General features: G+C 35.6%; 1 protein-coding gene across 2 annotated transcripts in view; it reads right to left on the bottom strand.

Moving 5' to 3' along the window:
• The window catches only part of LOC149780497 (glutathione synthetase-like), a 61,561-nt gene extending 41,601 nt beyond the window's left edge, over positions 1-19,960 (bottom strand). Inside the window, exons 1-6 of one of the 2 annotated variants that reach the window (XM_089937465.1) lie at positions 19,858-19,960; positions 18,335-18,444; positions 15,245-15,431; positions 10,014-10,089; positions 5,694-5,866; positions 1,760-1,802 (exon numbers count right to left, since the gene is read on the bottom strand). In XM_089937465.1, coding sequence (XP_089793591.1) covers positions 1,760-1,802; positions 5,694-5,866; positions 10,014-10,089; positions 15,245-15,431; positions 18,335-18,422 — 567 coding nt within the window. In that variant the 5' untranslated portion in view covers positions 18,423-18,444; positions 19,858-19,960. Of the gene's footprint in view, positions 1-1,759; positions 1,803-5,693; positions 5,867-10,013; positions 10,090-15,244; positions 15,432-18,157; positions 18,205-18,334; positions 18,445-19,857 lie in introns of those variants that run through there. The other variant, XM_089937466.1, reaches the window with a different exon arrangement.
• Between the last annotated feature and the right edge of the window lie 55 nt (positions 19,961-20,015).

The raw sequence follows: 20,015 nt of genomic DNA, 5'->3' as shown, positions 1-20,015 counted from the left end.
GTCAATATGACCATCTATCCAGAAGTAGCAATAACAAGATTTTCAGGATGACTGCAGTGGCAACAATATTGAATTTCCAATAAACACCATTTTCATTTAGAACCAACTAGACATCATAATTATTCTTTTTGTGAAAACCTCATGCTGATAAATCATGCACACAACCCAGGAGGAAGAACAAAACCAAGAATTTCAAGACGACCTCCATGTTGGCAATTTCAGATGTCAGATCAACATTTTCACTTAGGATCAATCAGATATTATAAGAAGCAAAAACCCCATATCAATATAACCATTTATGAGAGGTAGTGATAACAAGATTTTCAAAAGGGATGCCATATTGGCCATATGGTTGTTCCACATGCACCATTTTCACTGAGGACCAAGAAGACCTTGGGATAGATATGCAAATTTTGGTGTTCATCCTTATAGTAAACAATAATCTCTTCTGGGGATTTGCTCTACTGGCTGAACAAATATTACTGGAATTCAAGATAAGCCCATTTTTTAAAAATACTGAGTGTTGAAACCATCTTTGTTATTTCTGAGTTGCATGGTGGCCATACTGCCCGTCACATCAGCACTATTTTCATTTTCGACCAATGAACATCACAAGGAATTCTAAGGTGAAAACCCCATGCTGATATTTTGTTGTTGTTGTTGAAAGGTTTAACACACAAGATAGGCTATACATGGCAGCCAGTATAAATGGTGGAAACCTGGAAACACCCCGAAAAGAAGCATTGACTCACGAGAAGCTACTGGCAAGCTTTATCACATAACCACATTGGTCGAACCCGAGACTCGAACCCATGCAGACTGGGGTGTGATGGCAGTGATCTGTAATGGTGAGCACTTTTAGACTACTTGGGGCCCTCCATGCTGATATGACCATCCATATCGGATGAGTAGCAATGAAAACATTTTCAAAAAAAATCTGCACCATGTTAACTAACTAGATATAACAATGAATATAAAGATAGAAACCCCAGTCAATATACATTTCTGTTGTGACGTAGCAGTAACAAGATTTTCAAGATGGCTGATGTGGTGGCCATATATTGGATTTCATGTCAGCACCTTGAGGATCAACTAGTCATCATAAGAAGTCTTCTGGTGAAAACCCCATGCCAATATGATTTTCCATTCAGGAGGAGTGGTAATAACAGGATTTTCAAAATGGCTGGTATGGTGGCCATATTGGAGATCCCATCAGAACCATTTTCATTTAAGACCCCAAGTCAATATGACTTTTCATTCAGGGGAAGTATGACAGCATGCTTTTCAATATAGCCACTGTAGTGGCCATATAGACTGTCCAAGCATTAACATTTTCATTCCAGTCCAACTAGACTGTGGGTAGAATGTCTGTGTGAAGTTCTCTTGACAATCCAACAAGCATTTTAGAAGAAGTAGTGATAACAAACTTATGCTAGCAGATGGACAGATACTGAACAATGGACAATAGACCATCGAATAGGTTCTTATGGTCATTGACCAGGAGAGCCAAAAGGGGGGGGGAGGTAGGTATAATTTGTACTAACAGATAGTGGACAATGAAGGATAGATACCACACACTTGTTGAAAGATCCATCACATAAGCCATTTTGTTCTATAACCAGTAAAGCTAAACATGTTATGAAAAGGTTATTCTCTCACCCACCTCTCACAACAAATTCCTAGCTGGAGAAATGTAAATCATCTGTGGTTATTAAAGATCCTCCAATCAAAAATGAAAAAACCCCAACAAAACACTCACCTGTCCATCCTTGACTTCTACTCCAGCAGCTGCCATGGTGAGCCTAGATGGAATAAGATTAAATTGCAAAAATGATGTTGCCAAATATTATGTTAGTGTGTTGTAATTAATTAATTAATAATTGTAATTACAGTCAAGAAAAAATGTCTCACTACCTTTGCAAAGAATGAACAATTTCTAACGCTAAGAATTCCTCAAGATATTTTTGTACTGCAAAAATATAAGTCAGAAACCCAAAATAACTGAAATGCAATAAAGATTATTTCCTTCAAACTAATCAGCAAATTATTAGCATCAGTATAAGTGAACCCAAATGAGATGTCAGTTTTCATAGACTGATACTATGGTGAACCCAAATGACAAGTCAGATCTCAAACAGACTGGTATTCTAGTAAACCTAAATGACAAGACATATCACAGACTGGTAGGCTGAAATCAGAATACTGATAGTTCTGATGGTCTGAATAACTTGTATAATACAAACATAAACTTGTGATATATTGATAATCATGTTACTTTTGTATATGATACAGTCCTACCCATTTATGTCGACATCCTCGGGCCCAAGGAAATATTGTCGACATAGGCGGATGTCGAGATAAGTGTGTGTGGGGGGGGCTCTGAAAAAAGATACAAGTTAAATTCATTAGTAAAGGGTGACCTGTCATCAGTGAGTAGCATTTACACTTTGAGAAAAAAAAACAATGGCAATTTTGAGTACATGAAGACAAAACCAGTGTGAAATACACTTGTATATTGACAAATTACATTCTGGTTCCCTTTGTGTAATAAAATCCACAATAAAATATTGCATCGGTCACATCCTGATATGAAAAACATTCACTACGATATTCAGTTCAGTGTCGATATTCAATGTAGGCATTAGCATGCTTCAAGTACATGTACTTAAATTGGCCTAGATTTTGGTCAGTCTCTTACCATCTTACTGAGGCTACCAAGGGGATGGGGCTATTTACAGTGGAATGAAAACCTGACAACAAGTTGGTTTAAACAGTACATTTGTTTATTTAAAGTCATCATGAAAAGTACATAAAAGTGAACAAGAGATATGCGGCTGATATGATTAATGAAGGCATAATATTGTATACACTGACACAAGCTAAATAAAGTTGAAAAGGAAACTTTCACAGCACAATAAACTTGTTTTAATCACCGATCACATTGGAAAATGCAAGAATCTCAGATTTCATTGCTTTTATTTAAAGTCGCCACAAAAGGCGAAATTTATAGGACCAAACAAAAGCCTGTTTTCTTTTAAAACGACATTAAAGCCTGGCGGCAAGATCAACTAATTGTTGAATAAAGTACAAGTCGGAACTGGCTGCTTGCCGAGATAAATGATTAGGCAGGAAAATTAAAGCCTGGTGGCAAGATCAACTAATTGTTGAACAAAGTATGGGTCGGAACTGGCAGCTTGTCGACATAAATGATTAGAAAACAAAGGATTTGTTCCAGCTGGGACCAAGGGCTTCAGTCGACATGTATGTTTATTTTTTATCTCGACGTCGACATAAGCATGACAATTTTGGTAGTAATAGTAGACCAAGGGACCGGGACTTTGCTTTTTTGTCAAAATAGGCAGCTTGTCGACATAAGTGATGTCAATATAAGTGGGTAGGACTGTAATAAGAAAATACTAACATGTAATCTGAATTAAAACTGTTTAACAGCTTTTAAGCAATGAAAAATTGTATGTGTAATGAATCTGATCCTGGATTTTCAAGCAAATGGGCTTTTGATCATGGAAATTTAGCACAGCATGAAATACAGGCCAATAGGTTTTTATATCTATTCATTCATTGCAATCATGTTTTATTTCAATTTATTTATCATTCATCACTTTATCACTAAGTGTTTTGAATCTGAATTCTCAGTTTCTTTCAAAATGGATTCATAATTTCTTTTGTGTTCATCCTGAATTATATTTGCATTAAATCTGCTTCTGTTTGCATTCCATTTTTAATTTGCTCATACAATTACCCATCTTAGGATATGTCAAATATCTAATCACTTCCTACTAGAATATAAACTTGAGTAATGTCCCTTACAGAACATCAAATATCTAATCACTTCCTATTAGAATATAAAGTTGAGTAATGTCCCCTACAGAACATCAAATATCTAATCACTTACTAATAGAATACAAAGCTGAGTAATGTCCCTTACAGAACATCAAATATTTAATCACTTACTACTAGAATATAAAGTTGAGTAATGTCCCTTACAGAAAATCAAATATCTAATCACTTCCTACTAAAATACGAAGTTCAGTAATATCCCTTACAGAACATCAAAATATCTAATCACTTCCTACTAGAATACAAAGTTGAGTAATGTCCCTTGCAGAACATCAAATATTTAATCACTTACTACTAGCATATAAAGTTGAGTAATGTCCCTTACGGAACAAATATTTAATCACTTACTACTAGAATATAAAGTTGAGTAATGTCCCTTACAGAACATCAAATATCTAATCACTTCCTACTAGAATACAAAGTTCAGTAATATCCCTTACAGAACATCAAATATCTAATCACTTCCTACTAGCATATAAAGTTAAGTAATGTCCCTTACGGAACAAATATTTAATCACTTACTACTAGAATATAAAGTTGAGTAATGTCCCTTATAGAACATCAAATATCTAATCACTTACTACTAGCATATACATGCTGCAAATAATATGTAGGTGATACCGAAAAGTAAGTAAGAATAAAGGAACACACAATGGGACACCACATTTTCAAAATGAACGATGCTCAGTATCAGAAGGTAAAAATTATTTCATCTCACTCAGATTTTCTGTAGCAACATCAAACTTATAACCAGAGGATATATATGGATGTACCAGTAATATCCCCTCCAATTTGGATAGGGATTGACATCTGTCTTTAAATGGAGTACAGGCATTATATTTTAATTTTTAATCATTTTCCTCCCATGAAGTTCTAAATGTTTAGGTGCAATTATCTTTTTGTTGGAATTTTTAACTTTCTTGGAGAAGCCATGATGCTCTTCCCATAACCAACCTCATTTTGCAATAATAATGTCAAATACCATAATGTCACCCCTTTGTTGTAATGACATCACATCAGTAAGTCACTAACATAATATAAATTCTTTATTATTCAATAAATAGAGTTGTAAAGCCACCTCTACTTTACCCCCAATGCCACCAAAAAAAGAAGATATAGGATTTTTGTAATCATTAATGACAATCATATCCCACTGCATTAAACAATAATGTCATTTGACCTGAGTGCACTGGCTGGTAAGTCATATATTTGCCTACTACAAACAAGCTGTGCTATGTCACATGATCAAAAATATGGCATGCTGGCTGCACCTGCCGCTAGGGACTAAATACAACTAACACTGATGAGACATGGTAATCAGGCAGTATCTTCTAAATAAAGAAAATGCCTATTATCAGAAACATAAACTATTCTTAGTAACACAAGTGTCAAAACCTTTGGATGGATTGAGCAAAATTCGAAGATGTGGATAAATGGCACCATGAAATTTAAAAAGTCTTCTTCATGAGCTCTTTTTCTTAGATCTTAGCTTAGAAAATGTTTCCTCAAGCAAAGTATTCATATTCTATGCAGCTGCCCTAGAAGATTTCATACTATTCCCTCCATAGCCCTCATTGTAGGAGTCTAGGGCAATGGCACAAATATTTAAAATCTTCATTAGATGGGACTGGTTCTCCACCTGAAATGTAAAATTTTATGCACACAAAGAAAAGTCCTGGATTTTTTTGTTTGCTTTAGACTTGTTATAAAAATCAGAAGAAAAAAAATAATTCATTTTTAAATAAAATCTTCAACTTGTCCAAGTATAATGGAGAATAGGCATTTTCTGCCCTTTCAAAAGTGCTAAAGTACATAGTGACTGATACGATTATTACCTATGTACTGGCAGCTGCCCACAAATTAGACCACCGAAACTGGAGGCAATGGCATTGAACTCGATTTGTTTCAACTCTAATCCATCAGGCACCTCATGAGATGGGTTCTTTCCAAATTTGGCATTTTTGGTATCCATCATGAAATCATTCCGGAACAGTCCCAATGATAATGGCTGCAACACAAATTAATACTACACAATAATGTGAATAAATGGGTTCCAAGGCAGTACAAGAGATTTAGTGTGCATGTTACTTGAGCATGTTGTGAAAGTGAATTAAAGATTCATTAAAATTTATATTACAGTAAATTTGTTTGAATCTTATTCAGCCCATTCCCCCACCCAATTGGATGAGTAAAATACTATATATATATATATATATATTCTCATTTACTGAAAATTTCATTCATGCAGAGTAGGGGTTGTCTTATAAACATGACATCCAAGAAAATTTGATAATTCTTTTGGAAATCTTGGAAAATGAAATGTCTGTAATATGTATACATAAAGTCAATTAAAATATTTTAAAGTTTTCGTTTTTCAAATCCCATTCAGAAATGTATGGTAAGCATAGTTTTTATCAGTTTCAAGACTGTATTCATTACAGAATACTTTTATCTACAGTTATCCTGTAATAATTTATAAATATTGCATGAAAATGAAATATTACCCATTACAATGTTGTTCACAGTGAATGTTTACTGGCAATTATATTGCTTCTATTTTCATGCTAGTCCGAACAACCTGTGTTTTAATATATTTAGTTATTCTGTGTAAACACCGATTATGTTTGATGCAATAAAAGTGTTAATTTGATTTACATTTTCATTTTCACAAATGATCCATAAAGCTGGTGACTGTAGATGCTGAAGAACTCAAGAAATGGTGCAGAAACCATTTTCCCTCATTCAGTCATGCTGACCTTGATATTTGCCATTTTGCACCCAAAATCAATGGGGTTCCTCCATACCCCAAAGGCAAAAGTTATTGACAAAATTTGGTAACTATAGATAGTAAAAAAGTTAAGTTATTGTACAGAACTATTTTTTTGTTTATCAGTCACAGTGACCTTGCACTTTAAACTTTTGATGCTAAAATTGCTGAGGTTCTTCCTTATTCCAGGTGGAAGCCAAACAGTTTGGAAACTAAAAATGGTGGTGAACTCAAGCTATTGTGTGAAAACCATTTTCCATTTTTTAATCATAATGACTCCGACACTGAGTCCTATATCAATAGGGTTCTTCATCATCCCAACTGCAAGCCATCCACAAAGTCTGGACAAATGAGGTTACTGTGCAAAAGCCAAATTGTTAACAGACACATGGATAGACAGATGGACAACATGATGACATTATATGCTCTGCCTTAAGATGGGCATATAAAAACAAATCAAAACAAGAGGCCCAAACAGGTCTGATATTACTCATCTGACTCATATAAAAATATCAATATATGCAGAAGATCTCACTTTGAATCAGAATGATCCAAGATTTTGAACATCTTTGTCCAACATCAAAAAGTGTTAAAAAAAAACTTTAAATTCAATGAATACTTAAAAATGGACATGAAAGGGAACTGGTTATCCTGCAAGAAATTTAAACTTCTTGACACCAGCCATGACACTCTGTTTCCACATGAATTTCAAGAAAAGTATTGTGTAAATATAAACTGTTTGCCAAGTTATAACTACTTAACCTATTTTCCACTTTAATTTACTGTGCAAAATTTCACAGAGAAGCTGTTCTTTACACAGTTGTAACCTTGGCAAGAAAGTAGACATACACATCCCTTTCATTGGCCAGTCAGCAAAACAGTGTCCTTTGTTTGATGTCAGGCCATTATAAATTTGGTAACATATAGATGCCTTAAACTAAACACTGAATAATGCAGACAATGTTGGCTATTTTTCCCATTGCTGCCAATATTTCATAAGATTCAAAGACAAAACATTCTGAAACCAATCCAATGTACAAAAATTCACAAAACTATGTCATAATTTCTGGCCGTGCTTTATTTTTACAACTTGCTTCATGAATAAAATCAACAAATGTACTTTTGTGCACCATGTTAAACACTGATGGGAACTCATGAGACTAGCAAAAGGTTTGTCAGTTCTTGAGACACAACATTTACTCAGATATGCTGCCAGGATTTAATCTAAAGGGGGTACTTCCACCTTGTCACCAAAACAGGGAGAGAAATAAAAAATGGGGGGGGGGGGAAATCACCATAATTTATTATTTACCCAACACTTAAATATCTGTATCTCTTTCTTCCTGATCCACTCGGCAAGGGCTCTAATGAAATCAAATTCCCATAAGATGCAACCCCTGTATAAGCATCAATCTGTTGTTTCTGAGTTGAATCTTATCTGTATATGGATAGCTGTTGTTGTTTTGGGTTTAATGCCCTTTCACAGCTCAAGATAGGCTATACATGTTGGCCAGTACAATTGGTGGAGAAAGAACCCAGGAAAACTGCAGTAAGAATCACTGACCCATAGGAAGCTAATGACAGCTTTCTAAATACCCACAATGGCCTCTTGTATGTGGATAGATTTCTGAGCTTAGAACCCCTTCATGGTCTGCTGTCTTAAGTTAAGGGGCATATGCATGGAAAACTGTTCTATATGGTTGTTTTGTTGAAATTTCCTTAGTTCACAGGTATTGTCTCCTTAATATCTCTGCCCCAAAATGTATGTGATCAGGTGACTCCACATATCATTAAGACTCTAACTCCTATTTAAAACAGTCTTTTTTCCCCCATAACTTTTATAAATACTGCACAATATACCACCTGTTATGTTACAAATATTTGTACGAGAACAGCTAAGATCTTATAAACTTTGCTTCAAGCTTTGGTTTCTGTTTTGGCAGTTCATCTAACCCAGCATCTGACAGTATTTTAGAATTATGGTCCTCTGTCTGGTGAGAAACTCCACCTCACCCATTATTTTCTTCATTCTGCCATTCACTTTGCACATTCACACAATTTATCAGTCATGATCTGCCCAGAGCATCCTTGACTATAATCTCATCTTCAGAAAATTCAGGAAAGTACATCAATTGCATAACCCCTCTTGTAAACACATTTTTCTGTTATAAATAAATAGCAAGATTTCAAAGCATTGTTTTGTATCAACATACATTGACATACTTTGGAGATAATTTCATCAAATAAGTATCCTTACATTTTAATTTTCAATTCGCTTTTATTAAGTTGATCTAAACAATGAAATAAAATGTTATATGCTGCACATAGTGAAATTTTATATGCATGACTTTCATCTAAGTTGTGGGAGTTTCTCAAGCATCACTGCTTTCCAAGTGCACAAATTCATACAAGTGTTGCGTGACTTGAATACTCACATGTTGAAAAAACAATTGGATAATTTGTTATTTATTTTGTTCTGAGGATCTCTCTATGATTTTAAATACGTGTAATTATGGTTTCTCAGTAACTTTAACATCATTGACCAATTTCTTAATGATGGCAATTAGTCATAAAACACTCATTGCTGTTGTTATTTTGGGTTTAATGCCATTTCTCAGTGCAAGATAGGATATACATGGTGGCCAGTACAACTGGTGAAGGATAACCCCTGGAAAACCCCAGTAAGAACTACTGACAAATGGGAAGCTACTGGCAAGCTTTCTCATGTACCCATATTGGCGGAGTCCAAGACTCAAACCCACATGGACAGAGTTCAGATGGCAGTGGTCAGTAAAGGCAAGCACTTTAGACCACCTAGCCACCCCAAACACTCATTGCAAAGACTATAAAACTTGGGAATGTCATTAACATATTGCTATAATTTCAAAATCTATTTTACTTATATTCAAGGAAAAAGTTTTATATTCAAAGAAAAACATAACAATTCTATCTTTCTCTTGTTACCTATAACTGTTTACTAGTAAATACTTGAGGTAAGTCATCAGTCTTACAGTACCCCGTTTTGTATGTGCTTGGGGGGGGTGGGGTAGTATGTTGATTTACCATATTAAATTTATTCATGACAAAAGATTAATTGAGAACAATTTTACACTGAATTTGCTTAAGTGTATCAAATTTGTACTACTACTACTACTAATAATAAAACAACAATAATGGTATTCACTGCATGGTATTTCTTCAAGAATCAAGTGTGAAAGGTGATATTGCTTTCAGAGGTCACGTGTGTACAAAGGCCAATCTGACCATTCCCATGAGTGGCTACTGTTGACAGGTTTGACTATATCACTTAATGACTGAGACCAAACATAAGGATGGAACTTATCTACAGAAGTAGCTTATCCATGGATAAGTATGGTATTTCACTCACTTGGGCTAACCCTTGTTTTTGAACTTCCAGATAGATTTCCCACAGCTTCCTGGTAAACTCATCAACTTGGATGACACTAGATGAGAAATGAGATGAGATGAGAGATGAGAAACTAGATGACAAATGAGAAGACATCAATACAATACTTTTTCTTCTTTTTGAAATTAAGGTTTATGAAATTCTTTTTGAAATTAACTCTCACAGTTATGCTGTGTCTTTGAACAATTCAACATTTTAAAATGATTGGAATCAGTCTAAATGAAAAGTCAATGGAAAAATGTGAGGTAAAGCAGTAACAAACAAAAAAATATTCATCAGATAAAATAATATGGTTTGAGGGTAACGGGACAAGAAAACTTACTGAAGTCAGATTTTTTACTTTAATATCTAATCTCAAAAACTTCTTATGGTGGATTTAATTCTTTTATATTAACTGTTAGAAAGAAATTAAATCCCCTTGGATATTTTTTAATTTACAGTACAAAAATACTGAAAATACACAACAAAAAACCACCCCAAAACACAAATATACTGAAATATATCCCAATATTATGCATCTCCCTGCAAGAAATATAACTGATGCCGGGGGTAAACTAGCTTTAATGATATAATACTTAAATGCTATTATTGTATCACTATCCCTTTTCCTGGTGCTAGTACTCAGTTCATTGTGAATTCCCCTCTCCAGCCCGTAACCCAAGGTGTAAGAATACAAAACAAAATGATCACATTCTAATACTTTGCTGCTTTCATTATAAAGAATTTCATCCCCTCACTGGCTTGGAAAGAGACTGAATGGAATGGGAAGGAAGAGATAAATTAGGCAATGACAGCAGATAAATATTACATACTTAATATTTGTTGTACCAGACTGGAGAATGGCTTGACATCTTGCTAGGTGGACACAATTGGGTCTAATACATTGATGCTTTTGCTCTGATGTGACACAATACAGGGGCCCCGAGTGGCCGAGTGGTCTAAAGCACTCTCTGTTACGGATCACTGCCATATCACCTCTGTCTGCGTGGGTTCGAGTCTCGGATTCGGCCAATGTGGGTATGTGAGAAAGCTTGCCAGTAGCTTCTCGAGGGTCGGTGGTTCTTTCCAGGGATTTCCCGGGTTCTTCCTCCACCATTAATACTGGCCGCCATGTATAGCCTATCGTGTGCTGAAAAATGGTGTTAAACACTACAACAGCAACAACAACGACACCATACAAGCAAAGGTAAAATGAAGCAAAGGCAGGGTGAAACCACCTGACAGCAGTCATCATCACATCAACCAGACAAGACAAGATGCAGAAATAGCCTTGACCTCATGAATTTTGATTCTCTTAAAACAAAGTTCTCTCAGTGTGAGACTGAAAACCTCTTTCGATTGAATAACCCATCTTAAGATGAGAGCTGCTGAAATATTTGAGCTACCCCTGTGTGTGTGTTTTTTATATATATTTCTAACGTAGCTTTAAATGTTTTTCAGTCACATCGCTATGATGTCTACAGTGTGTCAGTTTAATGTGATGTCTAGCAATGCAGCATCATGTTGCAGACATGTAGCATTATGTCCCACCTAGTCACATTATCCTGACACCAGGCCAACCAGTTCTAATACAAACCTCTAAACGTTGAACACCAAGCGAGGCAGCTGTTAGTACCATTTTTATAAGTCTTTGGTATGACTCTGCCAGGGTTCAAACCCATGACTTCTCATATCTGAGGCAGACATTCTGACCACTTAGGCCACCAGAGCGATATATTTGACAGTAAAAAAGCAATGATTTCTATTCTTTCTTTTTGTGTTTGATTTGTATTCATTGCAGTGTGATGCTCTATGTTGGCAAATAAGTCTGCTTTGATCATCTTCAAAACAGCTCGAAATGAAACTGGAAATTTCAACCTGATCTGGGGCTATCAAAGGTAGCTTTCATTTGGCCAGAAACATTGGCTGGCAAAGATGAGAGACTGAACCACAGTTGCCATTAAACAACCCTTTATCATTGATAAATAAATCTTCATTCAGTTCTAAAAAGATGACAGTATGAACCTAAGTTGGTGTCTACAGAAAACTTGAGAGAATCAGAAAGGGTACATCTTACTGGAAGAGACAAAGATGGCCATTTTCTTCTAAAAGAAAAAGAAGAAACTCTGCAAATGCAGTTAAATACAGACAGAAAGACTTCATGTGTTTCCTACAGATTTTCTCCATTTACCATCGTAAATCCTTGGAAGCTGACTGCCTTCTAGTCTGGGTGATGCAGTTGTCATCTTTGCTGGAAAACTGATTTTGGCAGATGGATCATTTGAAATGTGCTAGGGATGAAGATGGAGCACATATAATTTGTTGTGCATGATGGACCCTCTGTACTGAGACAGTAGTTCCCTCCTCAGCGATGCAAAATAAAATCACCGAACCACAATCATAGTGGATGAATGGAGAAAATGAGGTCCAGAATTTTTCATCAATTTTTTTAATTATCCTGCTTCAGACTGAAGATGTCTCCCATCTATGCCCTCTTGTCTGGAACTGGACAGATGTAAGTTGGCGCTTTGTTGTTTGACCCCACTGACTGCTTTTGGTTTCCCCCAAGGGTGAAAAAGTGTCTCTGCTATCAGTTGGTGCAGAGATCATTGTGTGTGGAGGGCCCATCCTTTCCTGGAATGTGGCAGGCTCTTTGAGTGATAACCTCAACAGCTGTCCATTGGAGGAGGTTCCAAACTCCAAGAAAAAAGAGGAGGTATGAGTGTCATCTTGATGACTGAGGCATGCCACAAATGATGTGTTGTTCATAGCAATGCTGACAAGTCGCTGTCTTATGCACGCTGTCTCAGCATCTGCCATATTTGCTGTAGTGGTAGAAAACAGCCTGCATTTCTTGGTTGTTAATATGAACAAAAGTCCACAAGCTCTGCATGACTACCTCCTTGGGTTCTAGGTCAGCACCCCACCCTGAATCGGAGATGTTGGTGTACAGGACAGAGGGACTGGGGCACATATTGGAAGTTCTGGGGCACATATTGGAACTTCAGCCAGAAACCTATCCTGATTTTAACCACCATCACAGATATTGATAAAATCTGGATCCTTGATGAATACAAGCTGACATTGGTCCCCTTGAAATCTCCAGTTCGCAAACAGCAGGAACTTGAAAAGCTAAATATAAAGTCTTCCTAGTGAAACAAAGTCTGCTGCCTAGACCACAGCTGTTTTTTATCCCTCAGAACTTTGAAAGCAACTGAACGCATATAATCCATGAAATAAAGTTTCCACATCAAGCAACAGATATTAGCTGTGTTCCAGCCAATCCTTTGAAGTATCTAAGTGCAATTCCTATTGAGGTGAAGCACCACATTGAGCAATATTGACAAATCTGATTTTATTTCCCAAGATTTTGTCGTGAAAAATGTATTATTTTTCATGAATAAATTCTTTGACGCTTATGCCAACAAGGCTGGAAAGCTTGATCTGTACACAGGAAATAAAGATAATACTGATCAACATGATAGAAAAGATGACCATATAATTAGCTCTTTTGTCAACATGGCCTCCTCCTCCCTTACACCCATCTGGTCCATCCACTTTAATACTACAGACTGACAAGCAAGTAAAAGGAAGATTTTCAGTTTTTGGACATTTTCCATGATGCTTCCATCTCATAATATTTTTTCAAGATTTTGTCAAGGATTCTCCATAACTGTAGAAACTCTGCTGCAGCAAGGCAGCATGTTTCAGATATACCACCTTCAACAGGTTGAAAGAGGCAGAAGACTTTGGTCACAGATTTGAAGGAGGAAGACTGTTTGTTCACCACCTTGTGAAAAGTCCAAACTTCATCATCTTCTAGTGCCATACCCATCGTTGGAGTGCCCAAAAGTGGTAAAGGAACTGACACAATTCGATCCTCTTGGAAATTTTAAGAGTCTACAAGGACTGTAAGTTCATCATGATGTCTGTGTTCATGTGGCAAGACAGGATTATCTCTTCATTTCTCCCTCCCTGAAGAATTTATGGAAGTACATCATCTAGTTTCTGCTCACATGAAACAAAAAAACACATTATTTTTATCTCCTTGGAGAAGAGGAGTGACAAGCCCCTCTTGATGCAGGAGAAGAGTGGTGACAACCCTCATTTTTCTTAGATAATGAATGCAGAGAAGTAGATGAGGAGGGCCAACAGCCTGTCAGGTCCCCCAACCCATGGAGCCATGAGACATTTATCCATGAGACCACAGAGGTCAAAGGAGACAATCCAGATTCATGACTGGGTGGTCGAAGTCCCAACGCCCCATACCTGCAGAATCATAAAGTTTGGAAATATATGTTATTTAAATATAAAAACTATATTATTGAATAATTGCATAATGTAATTATACAAAATTAAGACAAATGTCCAACATGCTGAGTTAGCACCTGATCATTTCATCTTGTCAATCGCACACTGTCCATCAAAAATTAGCATTCTGGAAACCTGAACTATAAGTAAATTATCCATCTGGAAATTAACATTATCACTGGCAAATATTCAGAATATATTGGAAAATATAACTGGGAAACAAACATGTGTACAAGGTACATATAAGCAAAAAAGAAAACACGATCAATGATTCCATGTATGATGGGGCCAGGCCCCAGGAATAAAAACATAATATCTAACATTCTAATTTAAGAATCAACTCAGAATTCTTAAATAAGATTGTTAAATTTCAAATTAGTGACCAATTACCAATCATGTCTGAATTTTGGGAGGAGTCTTAGCAGAGTGTTAACAATGATGTTAATCTTGAAGCAATTATAGTACAGTGGTAATAAACCTGTTTTGAACCTCTAGGTTCAATCGCCAGTTCCAACAAATGCAAAAATAATGTAGCTATCTATGCAAGGCCTAAAGTATTTGATGGGTACTCTGGTTTCTTCACCTCAATGACAGTAATAAGCAAGTATATATATATATATATATATATATATATATATATATATATATATATATATATATATATATATATATGGCATGAAGATCTACTGCAAGTGATATAGACCCTGATTTGCAGGCACAGTATTTAATGGAGATTTGGGTGTATATTTATTCCATAGTTGGGAGCACTTTACAAACAGATAAACATGCTAATAAAAATCATGAAAACTTTTTGAGCAACACAATAAGCTTACTGGAATAACTATCTCCTTAGGACATATAAGAAAATATGCAAGCAGAATAGAAACTAAAACCAAGCATACTTTTTGAAACAGCTGACAAGGAATGCATGATCATGCGCTGCTCTGTGCATCAGTCTTTGAAAATGTATCTGTAGGGATTTAGCCTCCTCAAAAATGGCCCGTGGAAGAAGACTTGGGAATAGTGTCATTGGAGCAAAGTCAACTGTGGTAGGGTTGGAGGGGTCCTCTGCTTTCCGCATCTGCACACCTGCAAATGAAAAATAAAATTAATGTATGCTTTAGCACTATAAAAAAAACCCAGTCCTTCAATATAATGTCCCTCATTATAGCACTCTCCCTGTTACAGTATGGGTATGGCAATAAATTCCATCATGCTGGATTAATTTTATTGTTTAAACTTCTCCTTAATTGTAGGTTTTGGCCTAATCACATTTTAACCTATTATAATTCCAGAAAATCTACTCTACCTGTATCATGATGTGGTTTTACTTAAATAGATCTCTTACCACAATTTTAGCAATCAGGGATTTACAAATCCACTTGCCCTACTCTGAAACAAGCTCAAATTCAGCTTGGACAAACTCAAGTTTTCAAGTTACTTGTCCATGGGCAAGTAAAAAAAAAAACTGATAAGAGAAAGGGGTCACGTTCCATTCATAATGCTTTATGTTCCGCAAGTTTTATATCCTGCGATCTTGTCAAAGCATATACTTCAGCACCTTTATTTATTGTTTGTATATACTGTATTCTTCTATTTAATCTTGTAGTCAATGTCAGTCTTACTTCTTCTCTGCAGACAAGTAATGTGAATATGTACTATTTAAAGCAAATCTGTTGAAAAATAAGGAATAAATAGTTATATATTAACTTATCAGTTACATTTTGATCATAATATTTGTATGTATCAGGAATTAGCTGACTTCCAGGTCCTAACCTAGCCTCTGGGAACTTGCGAGCTTGCTGACTCAACACAACTGGCTTGTCAGGGATTGTTTTGATGCATGTCACTAGTTTCTATGTGAGTAAGTGTTAATTGTCAATAATGTTAACTCGTAAGATTTCTTGGACATGTGCATAAATAAAGGGCACACACCAATAACATTAACCACCAGAGGATATTGTTGAAAGCATGATCGATGTACCAAACAAATGTAGCACCCATAAGCAGTGTTTATGATCTGTTGTTTATGTGATAATTACACGAGATGAAAAGATAAATCTGCTATCTTATACAAGCAAGAACAAGAAATTCATTAAAAATATATCGGATTCATTTTATCATATGTTTTACTCATGTTGGAATATTATGTTTGGGGCAAACTCAGATTTCCCAAGGGCAAGTCCAATTTTTCATTTATATGCAATTCCAAGGTCTGATTAGAACCATCTGTGCTTTCTACTGTATTCACAGATACAGTATGTTCTGGCACTGTTTCTGCATCTGCAAGGGGGATGGAGAGGGCATCCTGACATCACCCATGAGACATATCAATGATTCCACTGTATTCATGGATACATTATATTCTGGCACTATTATGCATATTCATGGTGGGTGGATAGAGCATCTCCGCATCACCCATGAGACTAATCAACGATTTTACAGTATTCACAGATACGTTATGTTCTGGTGCTGTTTCTGCATTTGCATGGATGGTGGAGAGAGCATCCTGACAGTCCCCATGAGAGTAATCAATGAAGCAGATGCGTGTCTTGTGTCATTGTTGACAACCTCAAATTGTTTACACCTCTTGCATTGTGCTGTTATGAAGAAAAGGAACAAACAAGCGCATATATAAATTGAAATAATGCAAACTACATTATCAAAATGACTTAGAAGTGTAACAATCAAGCCCCAAAATTTCTCTGGTGAAACTGAATGCTATCAATCTAAATCACATGTAAAAGTAATGAACAGTACAACAACTGCGAAAATATTAATAAATTCACAGAAATTTACAATAATGTTGTGTGCACAATATAAAACAACACTGTGACTAACTATACAGATGGATGGTTTGAAATTGAAGTGTAAAAGTAAATGGATTCTATGGAGATCATCTTTTCAGCATGATAGCAATAGTTACAATTGGTACATCCAAGTATAACAGTGACCACCTAGTGGGTAGAAAGAGGAGGTAACATGTAAGAGTTGCTTTCCTTTCTCTATATATTTTCAGGAAGCATTTTTAGTTTTTTTCCTGGAAGGCTGGATATGCAGGTAGAAGAGAAAGTTATCCTAATGAAATGGGATAAGTAATGTATTTGATGGAGAAATGTGTGTTTTATGCAATCTGCAATGTGCATACAGAATAGTTGGCATCCTTGTATGTTGTTGCCATGAAGGATCTTTCAAAAGAAGGATCTGCAACAAAAAAAATTCCACTTAACTCATCATTTATATTAGTCACCTTGACATATCAGAAAAGCCTTCATTTCATCCTTTTTAAGAACAGAATGTATGTTTATTTTAAATTTCATAGCAAAATTTGTGATGTATATTTGCTACATGGCAAAATTTGTGATGTATATTTGCTACATGGCAAAATTTGTGATGTATATTTGCTACAGAGCTTGTACAAGAATACTGCAAACGGCAAAAACACAGAATCATTTTCTGCTGTTTTAATATTATTGTAAAAAATATATTTGAAGGTATGCAGCTTTTAAGCGATTCAAGTACTTATTTCCAGTCTCTTTGATTTTACTGTGTAAAAGCTTGGACATGTAGAATATGAGGTTTCTGTTGTGAAAAGTGATATGATGCATTATTATTGTATTTACAGTCATATGATGTATTATACTGCATTTACAGTGCATGGTTTTCAAAACCTGAAATACAAAATGATAACATTACTGAAATTGAGGCCATTAAACATTTCTCTACAGCATGAAAAAAGATACAAGACTCATCTGTAGAAATATATTGATTCATTTGGAGATAAAAACTGGCATAAAGGCATCTGGTGTACATACCATAAAGAAGTGCCCATTGTTTTGCTCGATGAATTCATAAAGGCATCTGGTGTACATACCATAAAGAAGTGCCCATCGTTTTGCTCGATGAATTCATAAAGGCATCTGGTGTACATACCATAAAGAAGTGCCCATTGTTTTGCTCGATGAATTCATAAAGACATCTGGTGTACATACCATAAAGAAGTGCCCATTGCTTTGCTCGATGAATTAGGGTCTTTAATTTTTCTTCACTCAAAGCAACACTTCCTAAAGCCGATGCCATATTAAGGGCTAAGGGAATCTTTCTGAAAATAAAAGACTTGCATATTGTACATACAAATTTTTCTTTACAAAAAAACTTATTTTTTTATAGTTACATATAAAATGGCTGTCTTGTAGAGACAACAAACAGACCTACCATAAAAAACACATATACTTCCTTGATTAAAAATATACTATAATTTTTTACTATAATAGAAAAAGAATATTATAATATCTCCTGCTAAACTTCTAAATGCAAATTTACTGTTGAACCTATGGGGCCAACAAGAGTCTGATGTTTTATCTGTAAAATATGACCAAAACAATTTACAACACAAAATAATCTTATCTGCACTATAAATATATATCAACAAGAAATAACCATATATGTACTATAAATATACATAAAATGTCAGACTCCTGTGATGGAGACCAGGTGCAGTGTGGATGTCATCCTTAGCTCCAAATGTCTGGGGTCCTTGGGAGAGAATCTGATATAAAACAACCAAAACTTACGGTTATTATATTTTATCTATCTATAAATATGCTGACTTAGTAACACTTAATTATTAAGCAATGGATGGCTTGTGGTCAAGAATAAAGGAAGGAGGGTAGCAATAGAACAGACAGAATGATAGGAAAGGCATAAATAAAGAAAAAGAGTGTCAGTCTATGTGTTCATACTTTCAAACTCAGACCAATCTGGTTAATGTAGCGGTGATTCGACAGATGAAATTCAACCTGCATAGCCCTGACTAGTCCTACAACATAAGACACATCACCCGATATTTATGTCTTACATTGTAGGACTAAGCCCTGACTATCACTAGGTCTTACTTGTAGCTGACTGGTTCATTAGAATATGATATTGGAAAGCTCCAGCTTGTGAGATAGCAAGTCAGGAGCTTATGCAATTATTGACGTTAATTTGTTCCAAGTCCCTAATGTAGGTGGGAAGAAGCTAATCTTGAAACAACTTGTTGATTCTGACTTCAGTTGAAACTTAATTTCGAATAATGTCTGACCTAAACACACTTGTAGATCTCCATTTTTTTTCTTCTCCTGACATTTCTGGTAGCTACAAGAAATGTCAGAAACAAAGTGGAGATCAATTTGTTGGACTACTGTCCGACCAATCCTGATACATGCAGTGATAGCAGACAGGTTTAGCATATTAGTGACATATAGATCTACATTATGGACATCTAGGGAGTGTAGTGAGTACTCCCACAATGAAAGACGCCTCCTCTGATATATGTGTTTTTTTAGGTCGCCTAAAAACACAGTATCGGGAGAGGCGTATTACATTATACGACTATGAGTATACTAAAAAAAATTACTATACCAAAAGAAGAGGAACAGCAAGTTTAAAATATTCAATAAATGCATCAATATTTTTCGAGTGGTCTATGAAACATGACTGATAACTTTAGTACCAAACAAAATCTTGAACTTACAGCTTAGAATTACACCTGTAGACCTTGGTGTCACAATAAGAATAAACCGACTTTGGCTCTGTCCGTAAGACGTGTGTTTTGCAAGGCGAGTCTTGAACGTGTTTTAATTCAGGACATTGTTCGGTAACAAATTTTTATATTCATTTGAAACCTTTAGG

This window comes from Sinohyriopsis cumingii, chromosome 16 (assembly GCF_028554795.1).
Source record: "Sinohyriopsis cumingii isolate HCF-2022 chromosome 16, ASM2855479v2, whole genome shotgun sequence".
In the NCBI taxonomy this organism is placed as follows: Eukaryota; Metazoa; Mollusca; class Bivalvia; order Unionida; family Unionidae; genus Sinohyriopsis; species Sinohyriopsis cumingii.
The sequence above is the reverse complement of the archived record's forward strand: the minus strand, read 5'-3'. Positions and strand labels throughout refer to the sequence as shown.